Source organism: Trachemys scripta, chromosome 1 (assembly GCF_013100865.1).
Source record: "Trachemys scripta elegans isolate TJP31775 chromosome 1, CAS_Tse_1.0, whole genome shotgun sequence".
NCBI classification, from domain to species: domain Eukaryota; kingdom Metazoa; phylum Chordata; order Testudines; family Emydidae; genus Trachemys; species Trachemys scripta.
This window is the reverse complement of record NC_048298.1, coordinates 138,120,976-138,134,501: the sequence shown is the minus strand read 5'-3', so window position 1 is coordinate 138,134,501 and position 13,526 is coordinate 138,120,976. Positions and strand designations below refer to the sequence as shown.

Sequence of the window (13,526 nt, the reverse complement as noted above, 5' to 3'; positions counted from 1 at the left end):
CTTCACAAACATCTACTGCTAGCGACGCCTCGGTGAGTTAAGTGTATAAATGCTCTCTATTTGACTGACTGTCACTGTCAGAAAACCCAGTACCTCTTATTTTGCCTGGTCTTGCACATATGTGTAATCTTTTCTGCCTGATACTTATTTACAGCTGAGTTAATACTTCTAGAGCCATAGTAGGTGCTCTTGATTTTTGGTGCTGAAGGCTTCTGGTTTGTGCACTGAGCACTGTGGGATGTGTTTGCATTACATATACATCTTATGAGCATCTCCTGTTATAATCCCATAATGTTAGTCCTATTGCTTGCTGTCTCTGAGTTGTGAGATCATATGCACAATAGGACATGCGTTTCCAACTTTAGTGCAATTGAAAGCTCAGCATCATCTTAACCTATCCTATGTATATAGAATGTAACCTATTGCTTGTAATAAACTCATTGTTCCTGGTGGTAGGAAACAAGGGTGAGAGAGTTGAAAGCAACACTGCCAACTTGAAACTCATGTTTCCCTCTGAATGCTTCATTTCTATTCTAAGTAACCCCCAAGATCCCTAGAATAGAAGTGAAAGAGATTAGAGAAATATTCTCCTTTCTTTGTTTACAGTTTTGTATTTGATAAGTGTCTAGCAATTTTTCCTGTTTTGTTGATGGTTGGTTGCCCTTCCTGTGTGATCCACTAGTATATCACTCAAATATTGGTCTAGGGAAGCTCATGTTCAGCCTATTCCCTAGGTTCTGTACAAGGGTATTTTACTTGTAACAGGTGCAGCAAAGGGGTAGCTGGTGAATATGCTGGGGGTCTGTGTGTGTGGAAGGGACAGGAGAGGTAGATTCCCAGTTGCTCTTGAATTGACCTAAAAGATCCTTCCACATCTAAGCTGGGCACCAGAAAACAATCACTGCCTGAATGTTTTGAAATTAGTCAACTTAAATTTAACTTTCAGGTTTACAGCATCTCTAGTGTCTTGCTGAGATAGGTATACTGGCAAAGCAATTGTCATATAGACAGGGCCTTAGTTCTAGTGGTTGAGTCCTTAAAGGTCAAAGACTCTCTTGCAGTCTATATGTATGTGGCTATTGCTTGTCACATATACATCCCATGATCATAAAATTTGCCATAGAACTATAGGGTTAGAAGGGACCGCAAGGGTCATCTAATCTAGTCCCCTGCCAAGATGCAGGATTTATTGTGTCAGACAGATGACTATCCAGACTCCTTTTGAAAGCCTCCAGTGAAGAAGCTTCCACAACCTCCCTAGGCAGTCTGTTCCATTATCCTACTCTTTTAACAGTTAGGAAGATTTTTCCTGAGATTTAATTTAAATCTGCTATGCTGTAGTTTGATCCCATTGCCTCTTGTCCTGACTGTGGCAGAAGAGAACAACTTTTCTCCATCTTTTTTAATGGCAGTCTTTCAAGTTATTTGAAGACAGCTCTCAAGTCCCCTCTCCCCCAACTTCATCTCCTCTTTTCCAAACTACACATGCCCAGTTCCTTCAGCCTTTGCTTATATGGTTTGCATTCCATCCCTTTGATCATCTTTGTCACTTGCCTCTGGATTCTTTTCAGGTTCTCTGCATCATTTCTATGCATTGGTGACCAAAATTGGACACAGTACTCCAGCTGAGGCCTAACAAGTGGCAATGAGAGTGGTACTATCCTCTCCTGTGACTTGCATGCTATGCCTCTGTTAATGCAACCTAAAATTGCATTTGGTGTGTGTGGTTTTTTTTAATAAACAGCTGGCTCATGTTGAGGTTGTGATCCACCACAACTCCCAGATCCTTCTCAGCAGTGCTGCTGCCAAGACAGTTTCCCCCAATCTGTATTTGTGCCTTTTGGTTTTTCTTCCCCTAAGTCTAGCACCTTACTTTTGTTTTTGTTGAATTTCATTTTGTTGTCTATAGCCCAATCCTCCAATTGATCAAGATCTCTCTGAATTGTAGCTCCAAAGTATTGGCAAACCTCTGCCCCTCGCAGCTTTGTGTCATCTACAAACTTGATCAGTGTGCTATCTATGCTTAACATCTTTATTAATGAACTGGAGGTAATATTGGACCTAGAACAGATCCCTGTGGAACCCCAGTTGAGACCTCCATCCAATCTGACATCATTCCATTAATAGTTACTCTTTGCAGTTGTTTAACCATTTTTGTATCCGCTTAATGGTAGTTCCACCAAACCTTCATTTCTCCAGCGTAGTTATCAGAATGTCATGTGGGACTGTCAAAAGCCTCGCTGAAGTCCAGGTATAATATGTCCACCATGTGGCAGTTGTATGTGCAGTTAACAAAAGTCTTTCTGCAATACACCTGTGAGGGAGGGGGGTCAATAAAATTTGCAATAGGAAATCTAATTCTGGATTTCTTGTGTGCATTTAAACCAGCAATATGCCTTGTTGATTTCTTTGGCATACTTCCTGTAGTAGAGAGATGCTGAAGTGCTTGTGTTTGCATATAGACTCGCCCAACGACCTAACACCTAAATGTAGTTGTTGCTAAGGTGACCACACACAAATGTGAAAAATTGGGACAGGGGCTGGGGGGTAATAGGTGTCTACATAAGACAAAGCCCCAAATATCAGGACTGTCCCTGTAAAATCAGGACATCTAGTCACCCTAGTTGTTGCGTACGTGAAACTCTGCACAACAGGACAAGAAGTGAAGCATAATATTCCATCCCATTGAAATGGCATGGGAGAGTGATTAGGAGTATAGAAAATGTGGGCTGCTGGCCTGAAAAATGCAATTTTTGCACATGGCAAACTGGATCTTTTCCAGAAAACCAGTCTCACTGATTGGTGTGGGGCAGTGAGCACTCTGTACAAGCTAGACAAAATGGATATTGCATCTACCACTGTAGTGGTCATCAACTGGTCAATCACAATTGACTGGTTGATCCTAGAGGATCTCCCAGTTGACCGTGATCTCCAGTGGTGCAGTGTAGCTGCCGCTTAGGCAGACTCCCTACCTTGGCCCTACGCTGCTCCCAAAAGTGGCCAGTGGCCCCCCCGGGGGGGGGGGAGGACAGGGGTCTCCCTCTGCGTACTGCTCCTGCCTGCAAGCACTCTGCAGCTCTCCCTGCCAGAGAGGGGCAGCATACGGGGCCACAGGGGTATGTTGGGCCCCTTCCAGGAGCAGTGTGGGGCCAGAGTAGGCAGGGACCCTGCTTTAGCCTCACTGCGCCTGCTACCAACTGGGAGCTGCCAGAGATAAGTGCTGCCCAGCGGGAGGCTGCACCCCAAGCCCCAGCCCTGATGCCCCCCTCACAGAGCCAGCACCCTGCACCCCAACCCACTGCCCCAGGCTCAGCCTAGAGCTCGCCCTCCCCCCCGAATCCCTATGCCAGCCTGGTGAAAGTGAGGGTGGGGGAGAGCGAGAAGGGTGGAACTTTGGGGAAGGGTAGATCCTTGGTTGAAAAGTGACCTTGAGTGTAAAAAGGTTGGAGACCACTATTACTGACTGTTAGTGTTGTTCCACCCAGAGTTGCTGCCTGGTTGTGCCTCCTATTTTTATTCTGGGGGTATTTTCATGCTGCTGTGCTTCTGCCTAGCTTGCCTGGAATTCTGGGGATGTGCTATTATCATTTCGGAGTAAAACATAAATACTCCAGTGACAGATAATGGAGTTGCATTTTGTTCTTCTTGGTGTGCTAATTCATTGCCAATTGTAGCCAACAGGGATACAAGTCCTAGAAGTGCCTTTGATTGCTATGGAAGCAAGCTTGTTCAACATGAAACTGATGAGTAGCCCCTCAAATTGGAGCAGTGGAAGGGGGGGAGGGATAGCTCAGTGGTTTGAGCATTGGCCTGGGTTGTGAGCTCAATCCTTGAGGGGGCCATTTAGCAAGGGGTTGGACTAGATGACCTCCTGAGGTCCCTTCCAACCCTGATATTCTATGATCTTGTGTTGAGAGAACTTGGACTGGTGTGCCTTTTTGGAAAGGTGGTGTGGAACTGCAGCCTGCTCATTCCTTCTGTTCCAATCACACTGGAACATACTCCTAGCCAACTAAACCTGTGTGAAATGGGAGTGTCCAGACTGATGCAGGGGCATTTTGAGAACTGATTGGCCTTTGAATTTAATTTAAGGGTTTTTAAAAATCTTTCTGCTCCATAAGTTTGAAAATGGTTTATGGTAAGCTTGCTCTCCTGTGTTTAAAAAATAAAATAAACCTCACCACTATTTTCAGCCAATCTGAACTGATCTATTTGAAACCTGTTGGTGACCTTAGGTAGAACTGGGTAGAGAATTTTTTTTCCCCATGAACATTTTGTTAGGTGAGGGCAATTCTCAAAAGAAAGGGTTTCATTTCTTGACTATCTTCCTCAGTTTAACAAAAAGTTGTAGGTGGAGTGCACAGCATTGCCTATAGTTTTGGGTTGTCTAACCCTTCCCATTATAAACCTTGTTTTGCAATTACTAAAACTGCCCAACTCTTTCTTTCAGCCTGAAATTTCCCATGCTTGGGCTTTGAGATGTGTTTTTTTTGTTTGTTTGTGTGTCAGTGAACAAACAATTCAGGGATCAGGGGTAGGTAACTTTGGCAGTGTGTGTAAAACAAAATCAGCTGTAACATCTCCATAGTTTAGAATAGGAATTCAAAAACTGGCCTGTCATGTTGAGAGAAGTTGTCTTTTGTTGTACCTGTGACTTGCCAAGTTATCTATGCCTCTAACCATCTCACCATTTGCCCAAACTCAGTGCAACTTACTCTACAGGTGTTCTTTAATTTGCAGAATGTTCCAAGTGCATAGGCTCTCAGTACCCCTTTGTTTAGGGGAAGATGCACTAGGCTTGAAGTCAATGGAACAGGGCCTCATGTATAGTCTTTTCTATTGCCTGGTGTTAATATTTCATAACCCTTGTGGCTAAATAAGGCTACATGTCCTTACCCAAGGGGCAGACAAATATTCTTCACTTTTTACAGCTGGAGGCAACTGAGAAATTGCACAAGCTCATGATCACATTACATACCTTCTTTCTCTCCCTCCCTCATCCATTATAAAGGATAGATAGTGGCTGAAGAAGGGTTGCTTGTGGGATGCCTACCACATTGGAAGATTGCATGAAGAAAGATGGCTTTGTGTTTAAGCCCCTGGATTGGAAACTAGGCAGATTTTCTGTATCTGACATGAACTTCAAGCTGCTTCTAGGCAAATCACTTAAACCAGAGTTTTTGCAAGATTGCTAATTGTATGCTCCTCCTCATTTTCTGGAGGCCCACCATGAAACACCTATAACCTGACTTCTCACATGTGCAGAATGCTCTCAAGTAAAGTTGGAGACAATGGGAGCTGAGGATGGTCGGTGCATCAAATGGGACTTAAAATAGTGGTCATACACAACTTTATCTTTGTCTCTGTGCCGGTGTTAGTCCTCAGCTATCTTATCTCCATCTCTGGGAGATGTTGGGAAGTTACATTCAGTTGTGTGGGAAGCTCTCTGACATTGTTGAAGAAGCCCATGAGGAAATGAATATTTGTTCCTGCGCTCAGTAAAAGAAATATTGGATTGCTGCCTCAGTGACTGAGCACTATTGTTCTTGTGCACTGAATGAGGGAAGGGTCCTAGGGAAAGATAGTATGTGACCGTGTAGATATTGTACCCCAATATATACTAGGATTATAGCATAAGATAGGATGATAGTAGGGAATTTGTTACTGAACTTGGGGATTGTGAATAAATGTGGCTATTGCTGTGCAAATAAACTATTTGGCCTTGTGTTTACTCTGCCACTTTTGGTGTTGAGTAGAAACCAGGCTGCATCACATTTCTGAATCTACAGCAAGTAGGTTATCTCATCAGCCTGCTATGTTCCAGTTTATTAAGACAAATGTTTAGTGTTAGGTCAATAAGGTCAAACTGCCCCAGTTGAAATCCAGCAAGACTTAACGCTGCCGCTTAAAAACTGATCAAAGCTTTAACAATGGCTGTTCTAGATGGAGGACTGCACCCTCTTATTGCCCTTCATTCTGCATGGTCTTGGAAGGCAAAAGTCTAACTTGAGTTCTCAACATCCCTTCCTGTAGCATACAGCACTTTTGTTTCTCTCTCCGTGGCCCATGTGCCACTAGCACCCAGGGACAGCCCTCTTCCTTATGTCCTTGCCAAGAGCAATCAGATTTCCTGCAGCACTGATAAGGAGTGGGGGCCTTATGTGAGCAGATCAGCAGCATGTGGTGTGATATGCAATTCAGATAACTTTTCTTTTTTTGTGATCAACTGCAGAACTAATCTGAGGGCGGGGGAAAGACTGTCTTTTAAACAGAGAGCCAGGAGTAATGGTGTCTGGAAAGGGCACGAGCCTGGGGCTCCTGTTCAGCAGCCTGCATTGTTCTTCACTACTGTAATTAAAATGCTACCTTGTGCTTCAGTGGGGGGTAGGAGTTTTGCTGGGAAGGATTGTTCTCGTGTCTCTCTCCCTTGAACAGGGTCTCTCATGCAGTGTGGCTGCAGAGTTGACAGGAGTGTCATTTCCACAGCAGCAGCTAGGCGTGCCTACATTGGCTTCACTTGAGTGCTTGCATAGCTGACAGCTGTGCCACTGCAGCAGGGCTGTGGTCTGTCAGATCTTACAGTGCTGGGGCAGCCAGTTTGGGCTGGAGCTGGGAGATTCCCAGGGCCAACATAAGTGGTGCAGTATTAATAGATACAGCAGTAAATCTAGCTCCACTAGTGTGAGGGACTCCTGTGGCTGAGTGCCTGTTGGGGAACAGGAGAAGGTATAAGCCAGCTCAGGTGTGAGTGTGGCAAGAGATAGCCTATGCCCCACATAGCTGGCCTTTACAGAACTCACCCTGCATCTGGGCATTACTGAAGGAAAGCTCCATATAGTACCCACATACTAGTCAAGGAATGCTACAGAGCCCCCACCTCTGCCACGAGTTTATTTACAAAAATGTTACAGGCCACCGTGCCTTCCCCCTGAGACTTTAAAATTCCATATTTCTTCCACACAGGAACAATCCCCCCTTTGCAGCAAAAGCAGCCTATCCCCACATTTGGAACAGGCTGCAGGAGAAAACAGGTGGCAGGAGAAGGGGAGGTACAGGTCACACATGGTGGGGTCTGAATTGCCCTGCTTCAGCATTAACCCTGGTTCTCTCTTATGGAAGAAACAGGGAAGCACATGAGCAAGAGCAGGGTACCCCATTTCCTTCTTTTTCAGGCTCTCCCCTCCCTCACAGGGAGGATGGGGCAGTGTATAGTAGGGGAAGGCATATACCATTATTTAGCATTATTGGCAGATATACTCACTGCAAAGAAAGTTAAGAAGAATCCTTACCCTGATCTCTGCAGCTGATTGTACCTGCTTCCACCATAACAATGAAATGGGGAAGGCAGATGCACTGTTGCAGCAATGGGGAACATATGCTACAAAGTTGGTAGCGGGGAAAGCAGGGATGGGGCTTTCTGCTGTCCCAGCCCCTGTGTAGGTTCCCCAGAGATTCTTCTCTGTATTTCCGCTCTTGTCTCTCAACAGATCTTAAGAGGGCCATCACTCCATGTATCTGTGCATCCCTAAAGATTTCCCCCTCTGTATCACTCAGGCCTCAGTCTGTGCTGCAGGGGCTATTTCAGTACTGCACAGAATATGTTAGAGAATGTCAAGTGTTGGAGCTGAGAAGGGTGTCCTGGCTCTGGAGTATGTACAGCACCCTGCAACCTCGGTGCAGACTCACACATGGATGGAGCAGGCAGATTTTACAGGAGAGTTCTTTTTGTCCTGTTAGTTGCTTTGATCACCTCAGTCTCCCTTCTTGGAAACAACTGCCCTGGGAATGGCTCCAAGTGATACCCAGTAGGCTTGGGAATGTTGGTAGCTTGAGGGCCTGAGGCCCGGTCACTCCTTGAAGCCCTGGATGCTACAGAGAATCCTCTTCTGGTGGCCTGGAAGCGACACCCCCATCTTTTTCAAGTCCCTTAAAGAGATTGGGGGAGGGAGAAGAGAAAGATCAGCTGACTCGCTGCTCTTGCTCCTTGTTGACAGGGGAAGGGAATGGCACATAGCTACCGTTCATTCTGTGGAAATCAAACCCTAGGATCAGTTCCTAGGTCCAGGCACTTCTCCCTCCCTCTAGCTTAGAGCTGCTGGCCCCCAGTGCCTTCCCCTGTAGTCAATGGATGTTGAGAGCCCACTGCAGGGCTGCATGTCACTGCTGCCATCAGACTCAGCAGCTTACTCTTCCTGCCAGCTGCTGTCTTCTTGGCATGAGGATGTGGAGGGAGGACGATGGACACCCATGGCACTGGACCTAAATGTCATTGCTGTAAATATTCCACCTGATACAGTTGTGTCCCCCTCCTCCCCCACCAAATCAATCAGCCTCTTCATACATCCCACTCCTGTGGCTCCTGCCCTTCCTCTGGGCAGATGCTTCCTTAAATTATGTACTTACCGTACTCCCCTGGTGCTATGCACACTGGTCCCAACCCCTCCCATTTCCTGATATCTCCTTGCAAGCACGAGGGCTGTGCCACCCACAGGGCCGGCTCCAGGCACCAGTGGAGGAAGCATGTGCCTGGGGCGGCACATGCTAAAGGGCAGCACAGTCTGGGTGGCTTTTTTTTTTTTTTGCTTCGGCAGTTCGGGCGGAAGTCCAAGCGGCTTTTTTTTTTTTTTTTTGCTTGGGGCGGCGAAAATGGTAGAGCAGGCCCTGGCCACCCATGCAGCCTGCTCTGACTCCTTCCTATTGAGCATCAACCGCATGGGCTCCCTGCTGTCCAGATGGCATGGATGAGCAGCACCTGGTTCAGGCTCCACATTGACAGAGCAGAGAAGACTTTGTCAGTTGGCAAAGCCTGCAGAGGAATCTGTCCTCAAAGGTAGGGGGAGTCCTGCTAGATTCAGTTCTGCTCCTGGATGTACTTTCCCCTTTGGCTCTGAGCAGGAGACACCCACTTTCCTGGCAACAGAGATCCAGGCAGAGCTTTAGCATCTCCAGGCCAGACATGCTGCACCTGGAGCAGACTGACTGCCACTGAGAAGCTAAAGCTGGTAGAGCACAGAGTGGCTGGCCAGCTAACTGAGAGAGACCATGGAGAACATGTCCCTACAGAGCCTCACATTCTGCCTTCCCTGCTTAGCCAGTTCAGAGTCTGATGCAAGCCCCTGGTCCTCCTTTCCAAAGCCCTACATGGGCTGGGAGCTGGCTCGCTCAGGAGACTGCCTCTCAGTGCTCAAGAAGAGCAGCTGCCTGTGGCTGATGGCACGTCTGGGAGGACACAGCATAACCCTTATATTTCAGACTCCAGGAGGGCAGAGCAGAGAAGACCATCAGCTGGCAGAGTCTATGAGGAAGGGGAGGGCTACAGCTATGGAACAAGCTCCAGGGGATTAGGATGAGTCGGTTTTATCACCTTCCGGGAAAGGGGAAAGCTCCCCCTCTTTGTGACTCTAGGGAGCAGGAAGGGGATGCTATGATCCCCTTGGATAATCTGTGTACCCATTTCTGGAGGTGTGCTCAGATACCACAGATGGCTGCATAAATTTAGTGTGGGTCTCGCCCCTGGCCCGAAGGGGAGCCAGGACCACCCAGGAGGGCCGCAGTGGTTTCAGCTTACTCAGTAGTGAGTTCCAGGATGGATTCCATGGTGTCCAAGCCAGCAGTGCGGAAGTTGATGATATACCGCTTCATGCGGATGGATTCCAGCCATTCTGGGATTGACTGATAAGGGATCCCGTCAGACCCACTGCAGCTGGGGAGCCGCAGCGTCACCCTGGGGACAAAAAGTCATCATCAAGGCAACTACCTTGAACTGAATGCCAGCACCATAAAACTGGAAATTATCTAAAGAGCAAGAATACCCTCTGCTGGGGCCAGACAGGTATGTCTGCTCCTACACTCCCTGAGCCCTAACTCAGCAACAGTGTCCTGTGCTGACACCAAAGAGACCGTACTTCCATGTCCTGCACACATAGGGGAGAGGAGCCTCCAGGCTATTTTGTCATTGCCCCATCCTCTGGGGAAAGCACCAATGCTGGAGCCAGGAACTAACTGCATTCTCTCCCAGTTCTGTGGAACCTCCCAACCCAGCACCACCTACCTGGGGTCAAAGTCTGCAACAGATCGGAGTAAATGGGGGCTGGAGATGAAGTGTTCTAGCTGGCCCTGGATCTCCTGGAAGCGGGGCCGTCGCATGCGATCATGTGACCAGCAGCCTTTCATGAGCTCATAGAGGATGGATGGGCAGTCCACAGGGGGTGGGAGTCGGTACCCATCCTCTATACTCTTCATCACCTACACACAGAAGGGCAGAGAGACTTGTGACCAGATTTTACTCATGGCAGAGACGCCACAGAGATAATCAAAGAGGAGCCAGAATGCCTCCATAGGGAAGGCCATGCGATGGTCAGTGTTTTATGGGGCCCTGTGCAATGAAAAGCAGATGGGGTCACTTCATAAACAGGGGTGTGGGAAAGTTACTGGACAGGATGCTTGGAGGTGCCAGGGAGCACATTGATAGGTACACTTGTCACTGTGCCCCCACCTCCATACACACATGTTCATCTTTGCAGATGTGAGATATGGGGGTCTATAGTCCTGTCCCAGGATTGGTGGGGAAAGGGTTAACAGTCTCTGAGGAAGAATCCAGTGGGATAACCTTGCTGAGCTGGGGGTGGGGAATAGGGACAATAAGATAAGATAATTATCCAGACTACTTCAAAAGGGTAGTCTAGGTAGGAGGAGACCGAGAGGGGTTTTCAGAGGGGAAGGGGGGAAAGAGCTTTTCTCTGTACTCATGGTGGCCTTGGTCGGAGTAAGCCACCTTTATCTTTATATAGGATTATGGCTAAAGAAGCCCTTGCTTAACCAACCCTGTTGGGACCAGCCTTCCACGTGGGGTGGGGGAAATACAGGTGTGACACTCCACAGGGCTGGGTCTTTGTTTCCTTGCCCCACTAACATGAATGAGGTCAGGGTAAAAAGAGTTTATTCCCCTGTTATAAGGCAGGGGTTAGCATACACTAGTGGCAGTGGCTACTCTTAGAGGGGCTGGGGTGCCACAGCAGGGACTGCAGACAATGGGTTCCCCAAAGTAGGTGGTCTTATGTGCCTTATCCATTCCATTCCCAGCCTAGGCCCTGATTCTTGCTCAGCATATGACCTCCATGCTAACACCACAGCTGTTCCCTCCCTGTTACCTCCTGATTGGTCATGTCTCCGTAGGGCTTGTCCCCAAAGGACAGCACCTCCCACATGACAATGCCGTAACTCCAGACGTCACTGGCTGAAGTGAAGATCCGATGGGCAATGGCCTCGGGTGCTGTCCAGCGGATGGGGATCTTCCCGCCCTGCAGGGAGGGACCAGAGCACAGCTAGCGGTTACCGTCTGGTCATATTTCAGCACTGTTCATCCCAGAGGATCCCAAAGTGCAGTACAAACCACATATAACAATGTGCTTACTTCATCCACCAGTGACATGCAGCCACCGCTGGGCTAAATGAGGCAACTTTTTAACAGTGAGTGACATAGTTTTGGGGGGAAAATGGAGGAGACTCCTTTATCCAACTGAATCTATAGGAGGAATGCTAGGGTGGCATCATAGAACCATTCAGGTTGGAATTTAGTCAGGACACCACGGTTAATCCCCAAAGTTTATATAAAGTGACACAGGCTCTTAGCTGACTGCAAATGGTCAGGACTTTGGTTTTATGCCTCACCTAAAAGACAGCCCCTCCAGCACAGTGCTGGCCAGCACCACACTGAGCTCCATACTTACTCCAGAGGGAAGAGCACCACCTTCTGAGTCACCCACACCCCTCCTTGGAGGTTTCCCATCCAAATTTTCACCTGGCCTGGCCTCCCTTAGCATGAAATCCAGAAGGCTCTCTACCCACAATGTACAATAACTCCATTTAGAAGTTATAAGACCCTGAGGGGCCCCAGTCTTCACACAGGTTGTTGCCATGTCACCTTAGTTTCGTACGTCCCCTCCACATCGTTTTCCAATATCCGGGACAGGCCAAAGTCAGACACCTTGCACTGCAGGCTGTGAGTTACCAGGATGTTGCGGGCAGCCAGGTCCCGGTGCACGTAGTTGCGGTCTGAGAGGTAGGTCATGCCTGAGGCAATGCCCTGCAGCATAACCACCAGCTGTACAGAGCTGAACTTCTCCTCGTTCTCCTACAGGGTGAGGGGGAAAGAAACAGGTTCCATCAGGTCACTGGAGTCTGCAGATTCTTGGCTAGCAGGCTTACCAGCTCGCAAGGGGACTAGCGAACATCACAGGTGAGAGGATCAGAAGGGAGGAAGGAGAGCCCTCTGGAATCATAACCAGGGATCTGCAGTTCGTTCCCCAGCAGTGAAAGACCCTGGACAATAAACAGGCTGAATGGGATCCAGCCTCAGCTGCTGCAGCTGTGGGTGCAATTCCCAGCGAACAGAGCTCTCTGTGAGTGGAAGTGGCCAAGACGGCCTAGTATCCCTGCCCCTCAGCACCTGCAATGGCTGGCAAGTGCCCACAGCATACAAACACATTACAGCAAAGAGTCCTGTGGCACCTTATAGACTAACAGCCGTATAGGAGCATGAGCTTTCGTGGGTGAATACCCACTTCTTCGGATGCATATACGTCTGTTAGTCTATAAGGTGCCACAGGACTCTTCGCTGCTTTTACAGATCCAGACTAACACGGCTACCCCTCTGATACTAAAAAATTACAAACTCTGGTCCCTCACCCGGAGGAACATGTCCAGGGCACCATTCTCCATATACTCAGTGATGATCATCATCGGCTTCCCTGGGGCAAGAGGAAAAGAGAGCATTACCCACACTGCATCCCTCTCTGCTACAGGACCCACCGCGAGCCACCCGGCTCCCTTACCCACAAAGCAGCATGACTCCTCACCTCCTGTTCACCCTCCAGTGCCCTCCACCCCACACTCCCAACTTGGAGCCCACCCCCAGCCAGCTCCCTGCCTTCCCCCCTCACACCTCCAGAGATGAATTCATACCTTTCCTCTCCTCATGCCCACAGGAGACACATCCCTTCTCCTCACTCCCCCACCATCCTTACTAGGGGCTCCCATGATGGTGTCCCCAGACTCCTACAAAGCTACATCTCTCCCTGCCACAGGCTAACATGATGGCAGTCTTCCTCTCCTCCCTGCACAGGCTAGTGGGCAGCATCCTCTCCTCCTCTGGCTCTCACAGGAATATGGCCATTCTACCCACACCTTGGACTCGCACAGCAGTGCCCATCACTGCCCATCCCACAAGGGCTCTTACGCTTGGTGACGACCCCCTCCAGGTGCACGATGTTGTGGTGATTGAACTGGCCCATGATTGTTGCCTCACGCAGAAAATTCCACCACTGAGAGTCCGAATACGTTGACTTCAGGGTCTTGATAGCAACCACAATGCGCTCCTTCCCTGGCAGGCGCAAGGTGCCGCGATAGACCTCCCCGAACTCCCCTGCGGCATTGCCAGAGACAGGAGGTTACTGGGGAACACAGGAATAGGGGCGGCAGACAAGGGGAGGTGTGAGGGGGAACCCAGGAATGAGGGCATGGAGATA

At 48.6% G+C, this 13,526-nt stretch overlaps 1 protein-coding gene across 1 annotated transcript in view; it reads right to left on the bottom strand.

Moving 5' to 3' along the window:
* Window positions 1-5,675: 5,675 nt before the first annotated feature.
* The window catches only part of EPHA1 (EPH receptor A1), a 74,911-nt gene continuing 67,060 nt past the window's right edge, over window positions 5,676-13,526 (bottom strand). The window contains exons 12-18 of the mRNA XM_034766227.1: window positions 13,238-13,423; window positions 12,688-12,749; window positions 11,924-12,133; window positions 11,151-11,300; window positions 10,052-10,245; window positions 9,569-9,724; window positions 5,676-7,926 (exon numbers count right to left, since the gene is read on the bottom strand). Of these exons, the coding sequence (XP_034622118.1) occupies window positions 7,848-7,926; window positions 9,569-9,724; window positions 10,052-10,245; window positions 11,151-11,300; window positions 11,924-12,133; window positions 12,688-12,749; window positions 13,238-13,423 (1,037 nt within the window). The 3' untranslated portion in view covers window positions 5,676-7,847. The remainder of the gene's footprint in view (window positions 7,927-9,568; window positions 9,725-10,051; window positions 10,246-11,150; window positions 11,301-11,923; window positions 12,134-12,687; window positions 12,750-13,237; window positions 13,424-13,526) is intronic.